At 36.5% G+C, this 25,240-nt stretch overlaps 1 protein-coding gene and 1 non-coding gene across 4 annotated transcripts in view; one reads left to right on the forward strand and one right to left on the reverse strand.

Annotated features, from left to right (window-relative positions):
* DIAPH2 (diaphanous related formin 2) overlaps window positions 1–25,240 on the forward strand; it is an 863,347-nt gene that overhangs the window by 43,423 nt on the left and 794,684 nt on the right. For 2 of the 3 annotated variants that reach the window (XM_024761235.1, XM_024761229.1), the window contains exons 2-3: window positions 14,473–14,505; window positions 17,210–17,386. In XM_024761235.1, coding sequence (XP_024617003.1) covers window positions 14,473–14,505; window positions 17,210–17,386 — 210 coding nt within the window. The remainder of the gene's footprint in view (window positions 1–14,472; window positions 14,506–17,209; window positions 17,387–25,240) is intronic. The other variant, XM_024761244.1, reaches the window with a different exon arrangement.
* Window positions 11,380–11,514, reverse strand: LOC112410555 (small nucleolar RNA SNORA70). The gene has a single exon (XR_003005455.1). It is a non-coding gene; the product is annotated as a small nucleolar RNA SNORA70 (small nucleolar RNA).

Genomic DNA, 25,240 nt, shown 5'->3' on the forward strand with positions numbered 1-25,240 from the left:
AAGCAATCTACAGATTCAATGAAATCCCTATCAAATTACCAATGGCATTTTTTACGGAACTAGAACAAAAAATCTTAAAATTTGTATGGAGACACAAAAGACCCCGAATAGCCAAAGCAGTCTTCAGGGAAAAAAATGGAGTTGGAGGAATCAGACTCCCTGACTTCAGACTATACTACAAAGCTACAGTAATGAAGTAATGAAGACAATATGGTAGTGGCACAAAAACAGAAACATAGATCAATGGGCAAAGATAGAAAGCCCAGAGATAAACGCACGCACCTATGGTCAACTAATCTATGACAAAGGAGGCAAGGATATACAATGGAGAAAAGACATTCTCTTCAGTAAGTGGTGCTGGGAAAACTGGACAGCTACATGTAAAAGAATGAAATTAGGACACTTCCTAACACCATACACAAAAATAAACTCAAAATAGATTTGAGACCTAAGTGTAAGACTGGACAGTATAAAACTCTTAGAGGAAAACATAGGAAGAACACTGTTTGGCATAAATCACAGCAAGATCTTTTTTGATCCACCTCCTAGAGTAATAGAAATAAAAACAGAAATAAACAAATGGGACCTAATGAAGCTTGAAAGCTTTTGCACACCAAAGGAAAGCATAAACAAGACGAAAAGACAACCCTCAGAGTGGGAGAAAATATTTGCAAAGGAATCAACGGACAAAGGATTAATCTCCAAAATATATAAACAGCTCATGAAGCTCAATATTAAAGAAACAATCAACCCAATCCAAAAATGGGCAGAGGACCTAAATAGACATTTCTCCAAAGAAGACATATGGATGGCCAAGAAGCACATGAAAAGGTGCTCAACATCACTAATTATTAGAGAAATGCAAATGAAAACTACAGTGAGGTATCACCTCACACCAGTTAGAATGGGCATCATCAGGAAATCTACAGACAACAAATGCTGGGGAAGGTGTGGAGAAAAGGGAACCCTCTTGCACTATTGGTGGGAATGTAAATTGATACAGCCTCTATGGAGAACAGTATGGAATTTCCTTAGAAAACTAAAAATAGAATTACCATATGATCCAGCAATCCCACTCCTGGGCATATACCCAGAGAAAACCATAATTCAAAAAGACACATGCACCCCAATGTTCATTGAAGCACTATTTACAATAGCCAGGTCATGGAAGCAACCTAAATGCCCATTGCCAGACGCATGGATAAAGAAGAAGTGGTACATATATACAATGGAATATTACTCAGCCATAAAAAGGAACGAAATTGGGTGATTTGTTGAGACGTGGATGTATCTAGAGACTGTCATACAGAGTGAAGTAAGTCAGAAAGAGAGAAACAGATATCGTATATTAGCGCATGTATGTGGAACCTAGAAAAATGATATAGGTGAACCGGTTTGCAGGGCAGAAGTTGAGACATAGATGTAGAGAAGAAACGTATGGACACCAAGGGGGGAAGGCTGAGGGCAGGGTGGGGATGGTGGTGTGATGAATTAGGCAATTGGGATTGACATGTTTACACTGATGTGTATAAAATGGATGACTAATAAGAACCTACTGTATAAAAAAAAATTAAATTAAATTAAAAAATAATCCAAATTAAAAAAAAAAAAAGTAAGTTTGAATCATCTGCTTTGACCTGTTCATGTGTAAGGGCCATTATGGTAGTTCTTGAGTTGCCTATAAGGACATACAGTTAATCATTATTTTATCTTGTAATTGGTAAATTGGTTACACGTTACATACACGGCTTCAGAGGCTAAGTATAGTTGCTGGTTTAGTTTAGTTTTATAGTTGTAGTTTTTTTTTTAATATATATATATCTGAGTGACTTTGCTGTACAGCAGAAATTAACAGAACATTGTAAATCAAGTATACGTCAATAAAATTAAAAAAAAACTACAACTATGAATCTAAACTTATATAAGTCCCCTACATACAAACAAGCTCCATTCTAGGTGAGCGTCTGTAAGTCCAATTTGTTTGTAAGTCCAACAAAGTTAGCCTTTGTACCCAACTAACACAATTGGCCATATACCGCTGCTTTTACACTTGCTTCCAGACATCCTGGGCTTGAAATAAAGATACCATACTACTGTATCTATACAGTACTGTACAGTAAAGTACATAAAAGCACAACCACTTGTAGAGGATGCACACATGTGACAGTGTTCGTCAGACATATGGTCTAACTTATGTGATTGGACATGCAAATGCATGTTCACATCTTTGAAAGTTCGCAACTTGAAGGTTTATACGTAGGGGACTTACTATATAGGTACATACATACATACATACATACATATTCTTTTCCATTATGGTTTATCACAGGGTATTGAATATAGTTCCTTGTGCTATACAGTGGGACCTTGTTGTTTAATAGTTGTAGTTCCTAACTCCACCTCAGTTAATTCAAAACGTGAAGAGTCCATTGTGAAAAACACTGTTAGAGTGGAAGAAATTTGAGGTTTATCAGAATAAACATTAATACAATTGATGCTTTGCCTAAAATCACAAAAACAGTCAAGAATTTAAAACTACCTGTTAGTTTGTTATGATACCATTTGTAAAACCGTGACATAAATGAAATTTCTCTGCAATGTGTTATTTTGACAGAATTTCTGTCACTATCTTAAGATGGAATTCCTCATCTAAATGGAAACTAAGTAAAAAACCATTTAAGGAATGCTATAGGACAGAAGTTTTAAAGGGAGTTATCAGTAATCAGCATAGAATCTTAAGCCAATGGGGAAAAAATTGAAGGTTACCAAATTTGATAATTTTTTGCTAATCCTAAATTCTTTGAAAGATCCTTTTGAAGTTTTCTGAAATTTTAAATCATTTTTGTCTATCATATAATTATGTTTTGCTTAAGTTTTTAAGTGTTCAATATTTGTTATAATTAGTTATTTTAAACATCCTTCCTGTATGAGTCCAAATAAACTGTTTTGTTTTCTGTGGGGAGAAGGTTGTCCACTTTCACTTTGGAAGCCAGTTTTACTAGTTGCACCTTTGGAAACCGGTGTTCCAGGAGCTAAACAACTGCCACACAATTGAACTTTTAGACCACAACCTGTTCCCGAATTGGGAATTGTTTGCAAATTCAAGAATATTAATTAAAAGTACTAATTGTGAAATTAGATCATTGGCTGACTTTAGTTATCTTTTCCTAAAGATATGTATGTTATTATTATGTTGTTATTATGATGATGTCATGTTAAGATATTATGTTATTATATGTATTATTACAATGTACAAAAAGTATGTTGTAATAACACCTTATTCACAACTCAGGTATAATTTTCAGCTTTAGGCAATTCATACTCTTGAATCTTTATAGAGGAGTGAATTATTTTGTTTTGTCAGATTAATTTTGCAGCTACGTCAGAAAACTAAATGATGTGCTTATTTATAAAAGGTACTTGAAGTAGATAAATGAGGTGAAATATCTCCAGAGTGGTAATCATAGCCATTTAGGTGTTATAAAGATAGTAATCACAACAACAGATATTAAATTACTCCATTTAATACAAGCAGCAATCATATGTCTGGGTATAGTTGCCTCAAAAACATGCATAATTTTAAACAAAATTATATATAGTAACTGCCTTCTCTCTATTCCTATTGCTACTATCATAGTCTAAGCTCTTATCACCTCACAACTGGATCTCTCTCTCTCTCTTCTCTGTTTGGGTATAGTTGCCTCAAAAACATGCATAATTTTAAACAAAATTATATATAGTAACTGCCTTCTCTCTATTCCTATTGCTACTATCATAGTCTAAGCTCTTATCACCTCACAACTGGATCTCTCTCTATCTCTCTTCTCTGTTTGCATCTCCAATTCAGTAAATCATGACAGGTTTGAGTGCAGCTCTGTGCTAGAAACAGTGCAAAAAACTGAGGACACAGTGGGGACCAAGAGAGACCTAGTCCTTACTACACTGAGTTTACAGTATAGCCAGAAGACTGGCATTGATAGGGAATTATAATTTGATAATTGAGGTAAAAGAAGTCAGGAACCATGGGAGATGATAACAAGACCAACTTCAGCTCAACTGAGACCAGAAAGGGTGAGTAGGAGATGGGCAGATGAAGGAGTGGGTGAGGGGTGAGTGCCTGAAGCAGAGCAAAGTCTACATGGAAAGGCCAAGATTGAAAGAGAACTTGTACTCTAACCGGTATTGTTATATATGATGAAGACACTTCATCATATGTGTTATATAAGATGAAGACAGATTTCAGAATATAGATAGAGGTTTTAGAGCTTGGGTTCTACTCAGACCTAAATGCTAATTCCAACTGAGTAATTAATTATCTTTGTGCATTTAGGCAAGTAACTTAATGCCTGCAAACCTTGATTCCCTGATCTGCCAAATAGGACAATAAATTCCTATATCATAGGATTGCTGTGAGTATTTAAATGAGGCAATGCATGTAAAGCTCTTAGCATAGTGCCCGACATATAATAAATGCTCAGTAAATGGTGGCTAGTATTTAGGTAGAATAGATCCAACTTGCTGATCTCTGCAAACTGCCTTTTTAGCCTTTGATTCCTTCCTCAGTCTATCCTGAATATTACAGCCTACAACCCTTCTCGGAAATGCTAAAATCTGAAAGTTCTGAAAACAGAATTTTATCATTTGGCCCCGAAACCTAGCCTGGCTTGAGGCTGTATATAATCTTTACTTATCCTGTCTTGTGGAGTATTCATGTTTCCCTGCTAACCTTGAATGCATTTGATTTAGGGTGCCAGCCCTGATCGCACTGGGTGTGTTTTGTAATATATGGTACACATACCGTATTCCTTTCTAAAATGTGAAGCACTCTGAATTCCAAAACACATCTGGCTTCAAGGGTTTCAGATAAGAGATTGTGGACCTGTACCACCCGAAGTCATCTTTCTAAAATTCCACCTTCTCCATGTCTGTCTCTGAATCAGGAACTCATAAGGACCCTCGATGGTTGTCAGACATAGTCTAGACTACACCTTGTGGTTTTCAAGACTGCCTCTAATCTGTCCCCACTGTCAACTGAAAAAAATGTACAACCTAAAAGTTGAGAATTATGTTCTATTGGGCAGAGTTTCTAAGGACTTAAGCCCGGAAGACAGCCTCTCAGATCGCTCTGAGGGAGTGCTCCAAAGAGGTAAGGGAGGAGCCAGGATACATAGGAGTTTTTGCAACAAAAACAGGTAGTCAGAACATCAAAAGATTACTGTGAATTAAAGAAAACCTGATATCTCAGGTTAATGAATTTAGCGCTCCTCTAGGTATGGGAAGATGCAAGAGTGTGGGCTCGTTGAAATCATTCCTTCGATATGCACCTTAACAATCTAGGGCCAGTACCTGCTTTTCTCCATCCTGAATCCCGTCAGGGTGCACAGTTAGGGGTGACTGCAGTGGCTGAGGGCTTGATGGCTGCAACATCCTTTGTTTACTGATATGGCAGGCGACATTTTTCAGCCCCACCACCCTACATGTTTGAAATTTAATACCCTCTAACTTGAACCCTTTGTTTCCTAAGGCTGCTTCCCTAAAGTAAAATGTTAACACTGCTCCCTGTCTCACTTCCTTTTCTTCCTCTCTTTCTGGCTATTCAAATCCTACCCAGCAATTAGGGCACAATTCTTTATAGTTTCTTAATGAAGCTATATTTATTTCTTCTCTGAATTCCTCTTGTACTTAATTTATTCACCAAATATTTGAGCAGGTATGATGTGCCAGCTACTGCTCTAAATGTTAGAGATCCAAAAGTGATTAAGACGGGAAAATTAAGGGCTCTGCTATTAGGGAACTGGTTTTCTAGAAGCTAGAACATAAGTAAGTAAATAGGTAAGTGAACAGATAATTTCAGGTAGTGGTTCTGCTATGAAAATAGTAAGACAGGACATGTGATAGTGCCCAGGGAGGAAGAGCAGGAATATACCTCAGAATCTCCTCTGTGGTTAGTTTTCATTCCCTGGTTAGATTGTTAATGCCTTAAGGGCAGAATCGCGTCTTAAACTTCTCTTTGCCCCAAAGTGCTGAGCCTATGATGGGTTCTGAAACATTAATGTTTGGTGGAGACATCTGTCTTTTTTTTAAAACAGAGAAGGTAAAAATTTATTTATTAAATATTGAGCCCCACTTGACTAACTCATTGATCTAAGAGTATCTATTATGTACAATTGCTGGGCAAAGCTGGCTTTCTTTTCATTTCTGTTGCTTTTTATTCATAGAGTTATAAAGAACTTTCACATCCCAACAGTTTTCCCGTTTGAAATGGTTTAGTACCTACAGAAGAAGTTACTACTTGAAAAACCTGGATTATTCATGCAATTGTTTCTGATTAATTCAGGTACTAAGTGACTTCCTCTAATTCATTAGCATGAACGTTTTTTAAGACCTAAGTGGCAAACATACATTTCTTTAAAAATTTTATTTTTATTTCTCTATTAATTTCTTTTGATTGAGGTATAGTTGATTTACAGTGTTGCATTAGTTTCTGGTGTACAGCAAAGTGATTCAGTTTTTTTTCCTCTCCTTTTAATTACTTTTTATTGGAGTATAGTTGCTTTACAATGTTGTGCTGATTCAGTTATACATACATACATATATGTATTCATTTCCAGATTCTTTTCCTGCATAGATTATTACAAGATAGTGAATATAGTTCCCTCTGCTGTACAGTAGGTCCTTGTTGCTTATCTATTTTATGTATAGTAGTTTGTATTTGTTAACCCCAAACTCCTAATTTATCTCCCCCACCCCGTACCTTTCCCCTTTGGTAACCATAAATTTGTTTTCTAAAACGTATGTTTCTTGAGCGCTTCACCCCTAGTCCTTAAGCTGAACATTCTTTTTTTTTTCCTGTGGTACGTGGGCCTCTCACTCTGTGGCCTCTCCCGTTGCGGAGCACAGGCTCCGGACGTGCAGGCTCAGCGGCCATGGCTAACGGGCCCAGCCGTTCCGCGGCATGTGGGATCTTCCCAGACTGGGGCACGAACCCGTGTCCCCTGCATCGGCAGGCAGACTCTCAACCACTGCGCCACCAGGGAAGCCCAAGCTGAACATTCTTGTTACACAGAAGAGACTGCTGGATTTCCATATCATAGGCACCCCTCTTGGCAGTTAAATATTGAAGTTCGTGGCAAGACAGTTAATTTAAGCTTGAGAAAAACTTGTTGTGACAGATTTCTGAAACTTACCCAGTGAACTAACATGGTCTTTTGCTTCATGAAGAAAACTGAAGCCCTATACTGTGATGTCATATTTGATTTCTGATAGATACACATTTTGTTCTTTATATTGAAAGAGTATCTTGAGAAGCAAATCCGAAAAGGAATTTTTTTCTTGTTGTAAAAATGGTAGAAGGAATTATGATTTGTAGTAGCCAAGAGCTCAGGTGGGTTCAAATTTGAGGCTTTTGATTTGACAGTGCTTCTGAGATGGTGTCCTTTTGGTTACAAAAATAGAAAAGTATAGAAAAGTATTGCTCTATTAAAATGATGAAATGGACAGTTTGAGATGCTCACAGTAGCAAAGTAAGGTGGAGAATTGGAGCTTAATGCCTGTAACTTCATCTTCTCAACTACTAGGCTTTTGCCCTTTGAGGTCAGGGCCATGTCTCTTTAAATCCCAGTGCCTCGCACACTGCCAGCTGATCTATCATCTATTCGGAAGTGCTAATGGTGATGGAAGAATGCAGTGCCTAAGAGGACATGTGGGTGTCTGAAAATGCCCCTTACTGTTAGAAAGGAGATGAAAAAATGTTTTAGAGTAATTTTAAATACAAGCAGTAATAGTTCAATGGTTTTGAAAGCCAATTTTTCTTTTCCTCCTGTCTTCTTAGAATCAAACCTCTATCTACATTGATCTCAGTTCTAAAAATCAGATTATATATACCTTTGTTTGTGAAACACAACGGAGAGGTACTCAACTAAAACAATCTTCATAGTAAAGGGATTTGAATAGCTGAACAGAATGTTCAGCTTGGTTGCCAGATGGTTAAATAGCCTTGAATTGTCTTGATTGGTCTTACTGATTTGTAAAGTTCAGGGTGAATCCAGGATCTGAAAAGTTGAAAGGCAGCACTTTGAAGAATAATTACTTCCTTCTGTGACTGCTGCTGATCTGAATCAGTATTGGACAGGGATGTCATCTAGAGATTTCAAACCCTGGATCATTGGTTGAGATGGATGACCTTTCTTGAAGGCCCTTCTTACTTGGAAAGTATATGGAGGTTATGATAGAGTACCACCCGAACAGTGCTTTCAGAATTCCTCTGTTGTGATTGTTCTTTCATTCATTTGATCTTTGACTAGACTACAGCTTCCGTAAGGTACATGCTTATCTTGTTTATGGTTGTATTCCTAGTGCCCAGCACTGAACAGGTGCATAGTAGATGCTCAGATATTTGTTCAATTGAATTGAACATGCTTTTCTATATTATATTGCCTTGCCCTACTTAGAGATTAAAAAATTTAAGCTGGGTAAATAATTGACCCTTCATCTTTATTGTGATGGCCAAGTTACTTTCTCTAAAAGAGAAGAAAATAGTCAAAGTTGAAGAAGTGTGGCCAAGTTTTTGAGTTGGTGGTGAGACTTTTGAATTGTATGCAATTCAGTTGTCCAATTTCTGTGGTACTGGAGTAATTTCAAGATGTTTATAAAACATTGTATTACCATGTAACATTAGCCATAAGAGAGTCGAATCTTTACATCTTGCTGTTTTTGTTAATTTCTGCCTGATTGAGAAAATTAAAACTTAATTTTCTTGCAATAATGGCTCCTGCATTTCAATCAGAACTTTAGCATTAGAGTTTGTAAGTAAATCATCCATTTCTCTTACTCTAAGGGGTTGAGACTCTGGAGTGAAACTTTTATAATTATGCAGTACTCATAGAGTACTGTAGTAAGTTATATTTAATATAACTGTTCATAAATGAAGTTTAATAAACTCTAATTGCTTGACTATTCACAAGCGTATTGCTTTTCTAGAGTTGATTTTAATGAAAATATATGGTCACTATACTTATTGGTGTAATATGCCCTCATCCTAATGACCATTATAGATTTAGATTTGCAATAAAAACTTACTAAAATGACTTTAATCAGTGCTTTTAATTCAGGGGTGTGACTCTGATAAACATTTTTTTGGTCATTTTTTGTTGTTGTTTTAACTCCATAGTAGCTCTATAGTTTTTACACAGGAGTAAAATCCATAATGTCTGCTTGCCAGTGGTGTGAGAGAGAGAGGTGCATGCACCTATATAAATTACATTCAGATAAAATTTGAGAGCTTGTCCCTGGAGAACATCATTATAAATGAGACTGTATCTTAATACAACCATTTAAAAATGTTTTACAGGTCATTTCACATAAAAATGACTGCGATTGAATCTTGTCAAAGAGATAGCTCTTTACAGCTCTCTGAACTTTTTTCATGTTGGTGGTGTTTTTGTTATTGTTCTCCTTTTGTAACTTTCTCTTTTTTTGACTAGTGTATAAAGACAGTTGTACAGCAGAAATAATTTATTTTCTATTGCAGATAATTTAAGTGTAATTTATACAATAATTTCAATGTATTTTTAATGTGCAGTGGCCAAAAATGGCCCCCTCCTAAACTCAAACTCTTCAAATGTCCTTAAAGATTTTTCTTTTCAATAGACCACATTTGTCTCTCTTTTCTGAATAGTTGTAGAGTTCTAAGTAATGGTCTCAAGAAGATATTTATGACAGCAGAGTTTTACATGAGGGAAATCTATGAGAAAAATATCCGTATCAGTCAAATGTGCATAGTTATATAGGATATCCAGTCTGTAGTTGAATGAAACTTGTAAATCAAGAAATCATAAGCAGAGTGTTTTTCTTTATGGTTCTCTATTACAAGTAATTTGGATAATTTTTTACATGAATATAATTTCCTCTTTGTCTTAAGGTGCTCTATCATTCTTAAAGATGCCTTTTAGGAAAAAATAGTCTTTAAGAAGACACTAAACAAAGCATAGTTCTCCTCCATTTTTGACCATGGGTCCACATTTGGTTTATTAATAACCAAACTTTAAACTCAAGGGAAGCTCTAGAAATAGAAAGGTACCTAGCCAGATTGACATTCCAGTAGAGGGAAGAGTGGGTGCACAAACAGGACATAATGAGGCATGCGGTGGGAAAAGGATTTCCATTTTTCCATAGCGCACAGATCATTGAGGGAAGACGTAGAAGGTAGCCTAGGGCTGAATAATATAGGGCTTTGAATGCCGTATTAAGGGTATTAGTCTTTATTCTGTAGGTCATCAGGAGCCATTGAATACAGATGGGCAAGTAATAGTCATTTATAATTTTTTATTGAGTTCTGTGTGCCAAACACTGATCTAGGCATTAGGGGTATATCCCTGAAACAAACAGATGAAAACCTTGGTTCTTATGGAGCTCACATTTTTAGTGGGAGAAACAGACAGAAATAAATTATAGACTATGTGAGAATGTCGCAAGTTTTATTGAAAAAAGGAAAGCAGAGCATGCTAAAGCAGGTCAGGAGAGTGTGGAGGAGGTGGGTGTTTCCATTTAAATAGGGTGGACAGAGAGTATGTCTCCCTGAGCAAGAACTTGAAAGGGGGAGGAGTGATGGAGGAAAGCATATGGATAACAGAAAAGAGCATTCCAGGCAGAGGGAAGAGACAGTGTATGTGGCTTATTGCCTTATGGGGAACAGTGAGGTGGTTGCTGTGACTAGAGCTGAGTGAATGAAATGAACTGTAGTAGGAGATGAGGTCAGAGGGATATGAAGAGTATGCAGCTCCATAGGGCCTTGCAGGTTATTGTAACGATTTTGACTTTCACTGGGAGTGAAAATAGGGTGCCATTGAAAAGTTTTGAGCAGAGGAGTGACATGATCTGACTTGGTATTTTTTTTTTTCTGACTAAAGTCCATGGTTTATTCAGATTTCTTTAGCTTTTTCTTTTCTTTGTTTTTTTTTTTTGACAGGAAAGTAGGATTTATTGGTGCACGTGAGTAAAGAGGGGACAGCCTCAAGGCTCTCATGAGTGCAGGGCCCGCCATGTGTCCAGGGGGCCACGATTAGGGATGTATTTGACCCCACAGCCATCCGGCAGGAGTCGCTTATCTGCCGCCATGTTTTCAAATTCACCTGCATTAAACTTAGTAAATCCCCACTTCTTGGAGATGTGGATCTTCTGGCAGCCAGGGAACTTGAACTTGGCTCTGCACAGGGCCTCAAACACGTGCTCCTCGCTCTGCAGCTTGGTGCGGATGGACATTATGACGTGGCCAATGTGGACCCTGGCCACTGTGCCCTGGGGCTTTCCAAAAGCACCGCGTATACCTGTCTGGAGACTAGATTGGGGGCAGCATGCCAGTCACGAATGTCCACTGGAAAGGGCTGTCTCCAGGGTCCCTTAGGGCAACACATACAGGCAACTGGCTGCATACACTACTGAGGAGGCTGCTGTTTGCAGCCATTGCACACCTGGCCCCCACTGGGAAAAGAGCATAGTTGGTTTAATTGGCTGCAAACTGACTTGGGTTTTAATACTGTCACTTCCTCAATGTGTTCAGAATGAACTATAGCAGGGTAAAGGTGGAAAAAGGGAGATAGGTTAGGAGGTTCTTACAGAAATCTAGGGAAGATGTGATGTGATGGTGACTTGAACCAGATCTTTGCTTGAAGAAGATGACTTTGGCAATGAGGAGAGAATGGTGGCAGAGGTAATTATTAGGAGGCTACTGCCAGTGATTAGACTCTAAACTGGGATGGTTTGTGCAGAAATGAAGAAGAAACTGCAGAAAGATCACCGTGGAACTTGACAACTGTTTTGGCTTGTAGGGATTGAAGAGAGGGAGGAGACCAAGGTGACATGGAAGTCTTAAAATTGGATGGTAACCATTACCATAAACATGACCCTATTTTTGTAAGTCTGTCCTAACCCTCTGTGACAACCCTTGGTGCTCATGTAGTGTTTCCACTGGGTTATTAATTATATACCCACTTTTTCCTACTCTGTTTTCCCTCCTATTACCCACCTAGAGAGCTGAGAGAACAGCTCTGATTCTTACAATTGTGGCAGTAGTAAGATATAATTAGGAATGAAGAATTATGAAAGACCAAAGAATCTAAATTTGTATATAGTTTGTATATGAAAAATAACCAGCCACTGGAAGAACATTAGTGTATATTGGTCAAAATGAATTTAGCAGGTGACACATAAGACGTGTTAGGGAAGGACTTTGGTTGCCAGGGGAATGCTCTTCGGGATGATGCTTGACCCCCTGGTAATGATGGCAAAAGGCAGTTACCCAAAGGAAAATGAAACTGATGGGGCTTGGGGCATATCTGTGAATTTGAGGTTACCATGAACTGTTTCAATTCAGTAGTTCAACCCTAATATCCTACAGCCTAATTATACCACCTGAAGAGGCCATATGTTGACTAAGAGTTAGTATCTAGTGACAACCAGATCTGTGGTCCGTGGGCGAGTCACTTAGCCTCTTCAAGCTTCAGTTTCACCATTTGTAAATTGAGAGGTTTTGACCAGATTATCTCAAATTTCATCCAATTTAATAGTGTCTAACTCCATACTGTGGGATTTAGTATGGACAAAAATATGTTAATTTCAAAAAAAAAAGAGAGTGGAGGTGGGAGAAGAGGAGAAAACTCAAGTCTCTTCCCATAAGACAAGGTGGAACTATTGCTAGCAATGCTTTTTCGTTGTTTCTGTCCCCCATGATTAAACTATCAACATATATTCAATTGAGATACAGACTTAAGGCATTCGAGACATATGTGTACCTTAACTTAGAGAATTTGACTAAAATCTTATTTTCCCCGAATTTACATATTCACTTTGAAGATTTATATGTTTCCAATCCTGAGTTTATAACCTCAAAGGATGGGAAGAAAAGAAAAGCAGGGGTTGCTTGAAGAACTGTATAATCTGTCTAATAAATAACACAGGTGGACAGGTATATATCTGGATGGTAGCAGGGTAGTTGAGGCACTTTTGAGACTTTGACATTTCTCACTCTGATTTTACATGACAGGAAATCATGAAGCTTGTCACTGTGCATAGAGCAGTTTTCTGTACCCCACAGGGAAAATTAAAGAGAAAATACCAGGTAGAGATAGTCCTAGGGTGAACTGATCTCTCTTAAAAAGGCTTCAGTTCTGATATAAGTAATCCCCCTTCTTTTCTTTTTTCTAGGCAGTAAAGATTGATTGGGGTTTGTGTCAGCAGGATGTGATGAAGACATAGTACAAAGATGTAGAAGTGTAGATCCCTGAGGGAATAGATATATTAAAAGTAGAAAAAGAACTACACATATAATAGTATATTTGTCCCAACTGCTGGAGGGGAGGATGATCTTTAACAGCATTTAGTTGGTGATATTTGAAGACAGTTTTATGAGATCCTGTGACGAAATAATTCTCACTTAAAACTCTTAATGGAATTCTCCCCACCAGTGATACGACCATATTTTTCTTAGTTAAAAGGGATGTGAGCATGCATGATGTACATCATTCAGCTTCTGTTTTGTTGTAGGAAATAAATATACAGGTTGTGGCAGAAGGGTTAATTTCAGTTCCCAACAGGTGATTTAAAAAAATATGGTTCTTTCCTAATCACATCTCTTAACTAGCACTGCAACATATTTCAACATATTTATAATATAAAAATAACTGCTTTCATGCTGATTGTATGTTATTGTAAGATCTTGAAGTATCTTCTGAATCCTGGAAGATTACTAAATTGTTAGCTGTTACTTTGCTTACTTTAATATTGCTTTATTACTCCAGTATTGTTTGTACTCTATGTGGTAGTTTTTGTTAACCACTGTATTTTATTAAGTAGAGTATACCATTTCCAATGATTCTCAACATTAGAAGTAGAAAACCACATGCAAAAAAAAGAGAAAGTGTTGGAGTTTTTGAGAAATGGGCATATATTAACAGAATCAGTAAGTTCAATGTTATCTAGAATATTTATAAAGGTGTTCGTTAAATTATCTATCAGATGCAACTGAGTTCTAGACTGAGCTGTTTCATTATATGTCATTACTATTAAATGTGACATTTTTCCTGTTGTTCATGTTTTTAAAAGTTTTATGTATCTCAAAAATATGATTATTCATTCTAAAACTTTGAAAAATCTTGAATGGGCTTATGACTTTTTTATATCTGTTCTCACGTTTGAGCACTGTGGTAGTGATGTCTGTTCCAAATCTGACTTTGGGAACTTGGGAGTCATCTTCAAAAAAGAAGAGACACCCTCTTCACCAAACCTTCATTTTTAAATCCTTAATAAGTTGTTTTTTTCTTTTGTAAAGAATGTGTTTATAGATTTAAAGTTTCTAATTCTCTTTGAAGAATTATAGTTGATAAAATAAAAAATGAGAATCATTCAATTATTTTCTTGTTTGATCTATGAATTTCTCTTATCTGACAGGTATTTTTTTTTCCTTTTTGGTTTTAATAGAACATTCAAATAAAAACTTTGGCAGATGATGTGGTAAGGTGGACTTAGCATGTTATTACTTACTTATGCATGTTGCCTTTTTATTAAAGTGGGTGGACATTAAAGCATTGATATATGTAAAGATATAAAAAGTCTAGATGTTTACAAAGTACAGTAGATGGAAGAATTGTCAATAGAGTGGCTTTTCTTTTTTTTGATATAAACATAAGCAATTGTATGTGTTCTCAAAATAATTTTGATATTACCATCCTGATATATACCTTAGCTACTTTAAAAAAATCAGTATAAATCTAACTCTGGAAAACACAAATGTTTCCTTTCTCAATAGCCATGTAAATTGACTCTGAATATGTTAAGCATTAATATTAACAGTAAAGGAAATTAATTTAAAATGGAAAGGAAGTTAAGTACATTATGTTAGAAATGTGGTATTTAAAATCCTCAAATATTTTTGATCTGAGTCTATCGTAGTAAAACTTATTAAAAGTTATGGGCTTAAAATTTAAATGTGCCCTTTTATAGCTAAGCTTTTAAAATGTGGTATTTTAAGTATTTTTTCTTTGTGAAATTACCTGTCTACAAATAATGTAGAATATCGTTCATGATTTAAGGAAGTGAAAGTATGTGGCTTAACTTTATTTTCTTATCAAGATATAGCTGAAAGCAAAAGCCAATTTTCTAGATCAAAGTGAAGAGCATAGTGGAAGATCAAATATATATGTAAATAATGCTACTCAGTGAAAAAGCCAGCACTGCAAAAGTAAATATTAAGTGATATGAAGGGAAAGGAACAGAGATATGTTGATTTAATGGTCGATTGCATATTTAAATGCTTTTGTGTCCACCATATCTTTTAGTGAAATTTGACTCTTGGTTATGTACTCAGCTTATTTGGGATTGCTTAATGTTTTTTCTTGAGTTGTTTGAGTTGGTTATTACATATCTAATCTAACTTAATTTTCCTCAAAAACATTCAAATTTAAAAGAAAATATGAAAATATAGAAGGTGATTCGAAGAAATGAATCTTTATGTGAACACTGGGCTAGGAACCAGGGACTCGTGAATTTAGCGAGTCACTTTTTCTGTGAAGTGAGAGAGTCGGCCTAGATGATTTTTCAAGTTTCTTCCCAGGTCTAAAATATTATGATTTACATAATCTCTTTGTAAGCAACCATGTACTAAGATCATTTTTGGAATCCTAAATAAGCTGCTTAAAACTGCTCATATTTCTTTCAAAGTACACCTTTTAGAAAAAAAAACTGTTCTTTGAATCAAAAAAAAGGATGTTCTTTTAATGGGGGTCAACAGAAGTTGACATAATTGTGGTAAGAACTTCTGTGATGCTTTTTATACTGTTGAAGTGATTTATAAGGACTTGCTAATGTGGCAGTGATGAGGCACTGTCCTGATATCTAACATATCTGCTTGTTTAACGTGAGCTGACAGTATGCATGCATGTGCTTCCTAACAGAAACCAGAATAAAACTGAGTTGTATTCAGTTTTATGGTTATTACTAATTTTTGATGTCCAGTGTTCTGTGATTTAAAACAGAATGGCCTATTTACATGCAAGTGGAGTCGTTAACTCACTTTATGTGAAATCGCAAGCTAATTATTAGAGATTGTACGTGGAATCAATGGTTCCAAGTCAATGTCCATAAAATAGCAAGTTCTTCATAGTAGTATTTGTAGGAATAAGATATTTCTGTTTATGTTATATTTCCAGAGCAAAAAGGTAATGTTTTTAATTTTGTTGTGCTTCCTTGTTGGTCCCACGTTTTAGGGAAGAAAAAGGTGTGTGTAATAATAATAATAGTAATAGTAACAACAACAACAATAGTAATAAATAGTAGCTAAGTACACTAAACATATAACTTATTTAAATTTCACAATAACTGTTTCTTTGTTGCTTTCTCTGTCTCCCCTTCCTCCTTCCCTCCCTTCCTTCCTTCCTTCCTTCCTTCCTTCCTTCCTTCCTTCCTTCCTTCCTTCCTTCCTCCTACATACATTAACTTGTTATCCCTATTTTAGAGATGAGGAAGCAGTCATAGAGAGACCAAGTAATTTGCACAGGGTAACATCCTTCCTTCCTTCCTTCCTTCCTTCCTTCCTTCCTCCTACATACATTAACTTGTTATCCCTATTTTAGAGATGAGGAAGCAGTCATAGAGAGACCAAGTAATTTGCACAGGGTAACTGACCTAGTAAATTGCAGATTCAAATCTAGGTAGTCTGGCTCCAGAGTCCATGCTCTTAACCACTGTATTCTACTACTACACTGCCAAAGTATTCATAGATACTTGTCACAATTATTTTGGTGCTTTGAAGAAGAGAAACATTACTATAATTTCCCCCTTAGAATTGGATATTCTTTTCTTTTCTTTGTTTTTTTTTTTCTCATAGTTTGAAAGTTGCCGCCAAAGACACGTTCTCTCTCAAACCACTACACGACTTTGAGGCCGGACTTTTCTGACCTAGTTACTGTGCAGAACAGAAATGACAAGGGACTAAGTTTTACTTTTGAGGAATACTTTTCACTCCCTAGATTTCTGCGGCTGCAGAGCTACTTCAAGGTTTCAAAATAGTACAATCTCTAACTGGAGCTTGCTGCTTAAAATAACATTTTGTCAAAAGACAATAATGATTCCTAAGTGCTATTTTGATGTTTCAGTTCTTCATGTTTGTTCGTGATTCTTGATCTCTTCCTTAGGGCTTCTTGTTTTTTTCTGTTTGCAGCGTGACCGAATTACAAGTTTTAGAAAATCTACTGTCAAAAAAGAAAAACCTCTTATCCAACATCCTATTGATTCTCAAGTTGCGATGAGTGAGTTTCCAGCGGCTCAGCCATTATATGATGAACGATCTTTGAATTTGTCCGAAAAGGAAGTACTGGATCTCTTTGAAAAAATGATGGTAAGTTAGACCCCCTGATTTTGTTGTAATTTTAAAATGCATGTGCCCAGAGTAGCACTGGGTTCTAAGTAGGGCTGTTTGTATGGACTGTGTTTATATCACATAAAGGAGAGACCAGAAACTTGTTGATACAACAGAACTGTTTTCGAAAGCATCTGTCTTTCTGAGCTATAATATGTCTGTCTCTTCCACTATGAGCTCCTAAAAGGGGGGGCTGTCTTACTTATTTTTGTTCTCTAGTATTCAGTAGTCTGTGGCACACTGAATCAATTTTTTAACTACCTAACTTGTGTTTCTGTTTCTATAAAGCAAAACAGGCCTAAGTCCACTTTTCTGAAAATAATATAAGGTATCTTGTTAGGTATATGAAATAGAGTTGGGAGGACAGAGTGTAAAAAAACAAAACAAAACAAAACAGTAGAGGGGACAGAAGAATGAATTCCTCCAAGTTTGTTCTATTATCAACAGTCATACCATCTATATTTTCTAGCATACTTCTTATATTTTATAGCTTGTGATCTAGATTATTTCTTATATTAGATAATAAATATAATACTTTGATTATTCAGCAGTTTATACCAAGAGAGGGGAGAGATGAGGCATCGGGCCATCTTGGATTGGTTTCCTTGATCAGAGAAGTGGAGATCCTGATTCATGATTCATTAATTTCTAATTCTGTCCCACTTATCATGGCAAATTTTTTTTTGTGAATCTCTATTCATTTTGAGTTAAGGTCCACAAGAGTTTCAAAGGTCTCCTTACCCATACCAAAAGAAGAGGTTAAGAATACTGGAAATCTAGACCCTTCTACTCTGCCCATTATGGAACATCTTGTTACCACCCCGCCCCCAACCCCACTAGTAATTGAAAGTTGTTGAATGAATACAAATTCCCTTTATCTTTAAACTTTTCCTTTAATGTTCCTTCTGTCTAGCCAGAGCTGACATCCAGCTTTTCCCTTGTCACAAGTCCTGACATTCCCACTCTCTTCAGCCTTTCCTCCTAGTCCTATGGTACACCCTCTTTCCGGCTGCTCCTTCTATGTCAAATTCTTTGAACCATCTTTCAACAACCCTTTCTCTTGTAAAGTCTATTATCTGCTGACCAGCCATGATGATGATAGCATCTGGCTATCCTTTTGACCCTTCCCTTGCTATTCGTTTTGGTGATTTCAGCTATTACATTGATAACCTTGCCATCACATTGTTGCCCTTAGTTCCTTGGTTTCCTGAACTCTGACCTTTGCATCCATGTATTTAGCTAATTATAGACATGACTACACCTTGGACTGTGTCACTCTTTGGAATGATTCCACCTCTGAGATCTTTAGCTCTGAAACTCTTCTCGGAAGCTAAACAACCTATATTACCTTTTCCAGGCCCTTAATTTTACAGGGCATGTTTGTGTAGTGGTTAAGAGCTTGGACTTTAGGGTCATTCAGCCTTGAGGCTGAGTTCTGCCTCTGCTATTAATCACATTACCCTGTGAAGGTGATACATCCTCTCTACACTTTATTTTCCATAACTGTAACAAAGGTATAAGAGGGTCTACCTCATATGGTTATTTTTAGGATTAGAGGAGATGATATTCCTAGAATAGTGCCTGGCATAAAACTTTCTATAAAAATAATTTTATAAATGTTTGTTGCATTTCCTTCCTTTAGCAAATAAAGCTCTGTTCTTTCTTCAGTTTCCCCTCAATTTGCAACTTGGTTGTCTTATCTTAATCACCCCAAACCAACAACGACAGAAACAAACATTCTTTGACATTAATCAAACTTTTAAATCTTATTTTAAACTCTTCTTCTCTTTACTCAAACTTCACTCAAATGATACTTACTCCTTTAATCAGCTAACCAATCGGTTACTAATTTTTGCAGTAGTGAAATAGTTCTTTTAGTTTATCGTGGCATTGCCACCCTCCAGTTCACTTTAGCTCAACACTTACGGGCCTTCTTCCACGCCATTCATTTTCTCAGTCACTTCTAATTGCTTTCCAAATCCCATTGGTTCTGCTTTTGCAATGACTTTTACGTCCGTTTCCTCAGTTGTCCTCCAGATGCTCTTGCCCTGCTTTAGGCAGTATCCCTCTCTGGCTTTTTCTCGTGGGCTACGAAAGTAGCCTCCTATCTGGTCTTCCTCCTGTCCTCCAGGTTTTGCCTGTTCTTATCCAGTGGTGCTTTATTCATGATTCTGAAACAGATTCCTTTTCCAAAGCCCCAAGTAGGCCCTTCTGTTTTCACACAATCATCTTCTATGTCCCTACTCCATTCCCTCCACTGTGCTTCTAGATGACTATTTCACACCTTTACTTTGCTGCTCAATCCTCAGAACTCTTACCCATCTTTATGCTCTGCTGATGAGCTTGCTGCGTAATTTACTGAGTAACCTGAAGTGATCAGAAGAGAGCTTCCACAGACTCTCACCACCACATCTACCTAAGTTTGAGTATCTGCAGTCTTGCTACCTATCACCACCATAGATGAAGTTTTCATCTTCCAGTCCCTCCATTTGTGTACAAGGTTCCATTCCTTTAGATCTACTTACTCAAGGACATTGCTCCAATCATTTTTTCCTCTCTCTTCTGCCCTTCCCAGCAGCATACAAATGTGCTATCTCACTTTACAACTTTTTCATGACTTTATCTCCCTTGCCTGTTACCACTGTATTTTTACTCTCCTTTGAAGGAAGACACCTCCTAATAATTTTGTTTATATTCACTGCTTCTCATTTCTCTCGTCTTACTTTCTGTCTTAAACTCACTCTAGCCAGGCTTCCATCCCACCATTCCATCAAAATGGCTCTTATCAGTGTCACCAGAGATCTTTATGCTGCTGAGTCCCATGTTCAGTTTTCAGTTCTCATCTTAACTGACCTATCAGCAGCAGGTGATGCATTTGGTCATAAATTGCCCCCTGCTCCCCCTTTATTTGGTTTTCCTCCTATCTCTTTGGCTGCTGCTTTTTAATCTTCTTTGTGGATTCCTTTTCATGTCCTCAACCTTTAAATGTTGGAGAGGCCCAGGGATCCATCCTTGGACATGTTCTCTTCTCTATCTACACTGTCTTCTTTTGTGATTGCAACCAGTACTGTGGCTTTACATTTCACTGTTATTCTCACAATTCTCAAATTTATCTACAGCTTAGTCCTCGTGTCTGAACTCTAGACTCTCATAATCAAACTTCATAATTGACATCTCTCTCTGATTGGTCAGTAGACTTCTCAAAAGTAACATATCCAAAACCAAACTGTTGATATTCCCCTCCAAACCTGCTCCTCCCAGTGTCTCCCCCTTCTCAGTTGATGGTATATCCATCTGTCCAGTTACTCAGGCCTAAAACTTTGGAATTGTCTTTGTCTACTCTCTCTTTCTCACATTCCACATTCAATTGACTAGGAAACCCATGCACTCTTCCTTCAAAGTACGGTACTTACAAGAGCTGACCATTTCTTACCGCCTTCACTGGTCCCATACTGGTTGAAGCCTCACCTAGGCTGCTACAATAGTGGTAGAACTATTAGGATTAACACAGTTCCTCATTGGTCTCCCTGCTTCCACCATGACCCTCTGCAGTATATTCTCAGCACAGAAACATTACCCTTTTAAAACGTGAACAATGTCATGTCACTTGGGTTCTCAAATCTCTACTATGGCTTCTTGTTTCCCTCAGGGTACAAAAGCCAGTATCCTTATAAGAGCCTGTAAGGCCCTGTATGATCTGATCCCCACTTTACCTCTTCGATATCTTCCTCTACTATGCTCTTCATTTGCTTCAGTGACACACACATATGCCTTTTACATGATGATAGCTGTAAGCAAAAATGATTCCTGGCACTTATAAACTTTTTCAAAATTTGTGTACAGCATTTACTATGTTTTCAAACCTTTTACAATATTTCCGTTTTGTGGTTTGAATTTTAATTCTAATGTTTCATCAACAAATTACCACTTTCCTCTTTAAGTATGTTATGTTTTTAAAAAGATTTGCTTGTGGATTCATAAATGTGACTTAAAGAAAGGTACAACTTGGTGCCACATTTTCCTTAATGAGAATTTTTCCTTCCATGGGAATGTTGGAAAAGGAAATCAGACAATTATGATTTGCTTAAAAGTAACAACAAAAGATCAATAAAAAACTTTTTAAGGGTTGTATCTCTTCTTTGAGAGAAGTCTACTTGTACATTGAACATTTTGCATTTTCTTTATTATCTTCAGTTTGTCTGTAATCAGGTTAAGTGAACAACTTATTTTATGAATTTTCACAGCTTTCATTTACTGTGCACCCTTGGGCCCAGCATGTAACTGAGCAGTTTACATGTATTGTTTCAGCTGATCTTTGTGACAGTGCTGCAAAGAAGGCAACATAGTTATACTCCATTTTTCAGATAAGGAAATTAAAGCTTAGAGAGAGGCTAAAGAAATTGGTTCTGTAACTTGCCTTAGCTAATACGGGGCTGAGCTCAAACTTAAATTTAGGTACATAAAAATCTAAAAAATTGGCATTTTGGTAATCTCTATCTTTAATAATATTTCATTTAAGCTAAATGTAAAATTAATACACTTTCTTTGCACGCATACTAAGTGGAAGTAGAAGGCAACTCTGAGATACATTGCCTTGCAGGTAAAGCGAGATGGATGGATTGTTTCCTATTGATGACAGAAGGTTGTCTTTTTCCAGAGCATCGATTGAAAAGAAAGAGGCCCACAATTTAGTTTTGGAAAACTGTTAAAATGCCATCTTCAAAGTTGATTGGGAGAAGACACTTAAGTCATCAGAAGTAGATTTCCAGATATGAAATTTCCCTTTTTTATTTCATTCTTTGTAGGTGTCCTTCCATGTACAAATAATGTAATAGATGTACTTGTCCTACTTGATGGCTATTATGACAATCTTGTCTCTCTTGATTCTTATCCTTCATTGTGCTATTCCTGTTTTCAGACTTTTTACACTTTAGAGTACTACAAATGTTTAGACCATTGGGCCTTAAACACCTTGTATGTGTTTTAGGATAGCATACCTTGAGGAGTGAAACATTTAAAATAATTACATAAAATAGCACATTATAGACAGTAACAGAGTATGAGACGCTTGACAAGAAATATATTACATTAAAATTGCTAATATAATTTATTATTTGGAATTTCTGGGGGTTGATATATTTTGGTGAAACTTTTGGTGAAAGGCTTAAGTAATGAAAGGCAATATTCAAATAAATCCTCTATTACTCTGATAATTGAAACTCTTGTTATGTCTGAGGATCATATTTGTCAACAGAAGTTCTCCCTGCACAGGTTTGTAGATGTAGATAATAGGGCAATGTTGGGCTCAATCTGAAATTACTACAGATTTTTTAAAAAGTGTTAATTCTTTTATTTGATTACTGTAACTTGTATTTAACTACTAATAGCTCATTTTAAACATCACTTGACACTTTATAGCCAAGTAAAATCCTGGAATGAGTCCAGTTAACTGAAAGATCTGAATGGTTAGGTTTTACTTTACTAGTGAGTTAGTAGATTACTAACGTTCCATTGACAATGACATCTGTTCTACGCATTGATATGCCACTTTTCATATTGTGGCTGCTCAAGGAAACAAGTATAGACAGATCTTCTGAGTAAGGGTATCCATGGCTATTGCTGATGGATGTAAAGCTCTAAATTTGAAACTTTTAGATGACTGCTTTTTTCACGGAGCACACACTATTTATTATCAGCATGTGTTCAGTAGTTTGTAAAACTGGATTTTGTACTTGGAGTGTGGTCATTGCCTATTAATTGAAAATTAGAAAGTGGTTCTTTTATTAAAACTTCCAGGAGTGGAAAAAAATACCCTCACTCGTTTTTATATGATTTTTATATTTACCTGCATGGGATAAACTATACTTGCTCTTTAAGATTCCTGTTCCCCTTTTCTGCCCAGTCATGTTTTCAAATCTTCCACAAGTGGGTAAAGGTAGTAGGACCAAGACAACAATACTGCTTCCACATTTTGGGGAGGGTAATTTTAAAAGATGACTGAACTATTGTAATATTACATATCACCTTTAATCCCCAATTCAAATTTGAATGAGGTTCATATTTATCATCTTTTTCATGTTAATCAGAGACATTTTGTATTGTCTCTAATTAGGACTGGTGAAATATCTTCTCCCTTACACTTTAAATATACGGAAATTAATAATGCTGTAATTGAATAACTATTCAACATGTTAAGGTATCATAGCCTTTGAGCTTACTGAGAATAACTGAACTGATCTTTGTACATTGAGAATACTGCTTAAGGACTATTAAATGTTTAATAGCGATAGCTCATTTTTGAATAATGCAATCAGAGCAAGGAGAGAAATGTGTCTGGACACTGTCCATTTCCTTTTTTTTTTTTTAACTTCTTTATTGGGGTATAATTGCTTTACAATGGTGTATTTAATTTCTTTTACCTAGTACAGGATCTGTTGAGTGGAAGTCCAGCTGATGTTGGTCACATTAGAGTCCTACAGATATGTCAATAAGGACTGTGTTTTAATATAGGTAATTAAATAGTTTAATTGTATACAAAAGATGAGGCTAGTGATGATTATTGATTTATGATTAATTTCTAGGCACACTTCATTTCAACTTCCGTTATTAAAGGCAATGTTTAATATATGATTCCACATGCAAATGTGATGTTTTATACTTTGTTTCTGTTCAGCAATTTACATTAATATATTTTGCATTTTGGGCATAATTTAATGATTGTACAGTCATATGCAATAAATATTAAATTATCTGTCCCCTATTCCATCTGGTAGAACTCATAAATAATCCCAAAGCTTTTCATTTTGTTCTCTCACTTTTGCCTTTCATCAGTTTTGAGACCCTGTTTGACTTTGGACCCCAGGTGCTGTCCTTGTTTTCCCCTGACTGCTCTCATGGGTTTCTTTCTCACCCAACAGCAGTCTTTTAGGAGTTGGTTAGCTTGGATGAGAACCTTTTAGTGCTCTCAGCGTAAGTAATTTTAATTAAAGGTTAAGTTACTGTAAAATAAGTTATTGGTAACATAGGTCTTAAAATCTATAATAAGGCATGGAAATAATTTTCAGGAATGGCTAGATCCTTAGAAATTATCTAGATAGCCTACTTTCCATTTTTTACATTTATATTTCCAATATCCTTACTCTGTATCATTGGACTGAGAGAACGCCAGCATCATTTCTAGCCATTTTATTTTCTTACACACATTCCCAAGTAAAGCATATAAAGGAGGAGCAAAACTTACCCTGTAAACAGGTCTCAAAGTTAGCTAAATCTGGGTCACTTTTAAATTTCCTTCCGAAATATAATTCTCACCAAAAGTTCACAAATAAGGGAGTAGTAGGATAGAACTCCCAGGAAGAGGAATTAAGGGAACTAGGTTTGTAAATTTACTCTGATTGTAGCTGATAAACTTCACAATTCACTGATTCTGTTCTTGATTTGTACATAGAAATGTTTCCTAAGGTATTTTTTCTGTTTGAAAAGTTCCACTAGTGTTTTTGGCCATGAAGGCATTTTCACGACCGTGTATTGATATGTGCAGTGTGCCAGGTCGTATGCTACATGCTGCAGGTACACAGATAAATCCAGTTCCTCCCTTGCCCCCAGAGAGCTCAGAATTTAGTCAGGGAGGCAAGCAAGTAAACACAGGATTTCCATGGTAATAAGACAGCTGTGAATAGGCTACTGTGAGTACTTAAGCCAGCACAGGGGCTCAGGGAGGAAAAAGAGAAGATCTGAATATACTATGAAACCCAGTGTCACTTCTGAATTTTCAGTCTTTATTTTTTTGACATTAAAGTGTTCTCAGAGTTTGAATGACTTAGTTCATCAAGG

The sequence above is a fragment of the Neophocaena asiaeorientalis genome, unplaced genomic scaffold (genome assembly GCF_003031525.2).
Source record: "Neophocaena asiaeorientalis asiaeorientalis breed wild unplaced genomic scaffold, Neophocaena_asiaeorientalis_V1.1 scaffold656, whole genome shotgun sequence".
NCBI classification, from domain to species: Eukaryota; Metazoa; Chordata; class Mammalia; order Artiodactyla; family Phocoenidae; genus Neophocaena; species Neophocaena asiaeorientalis.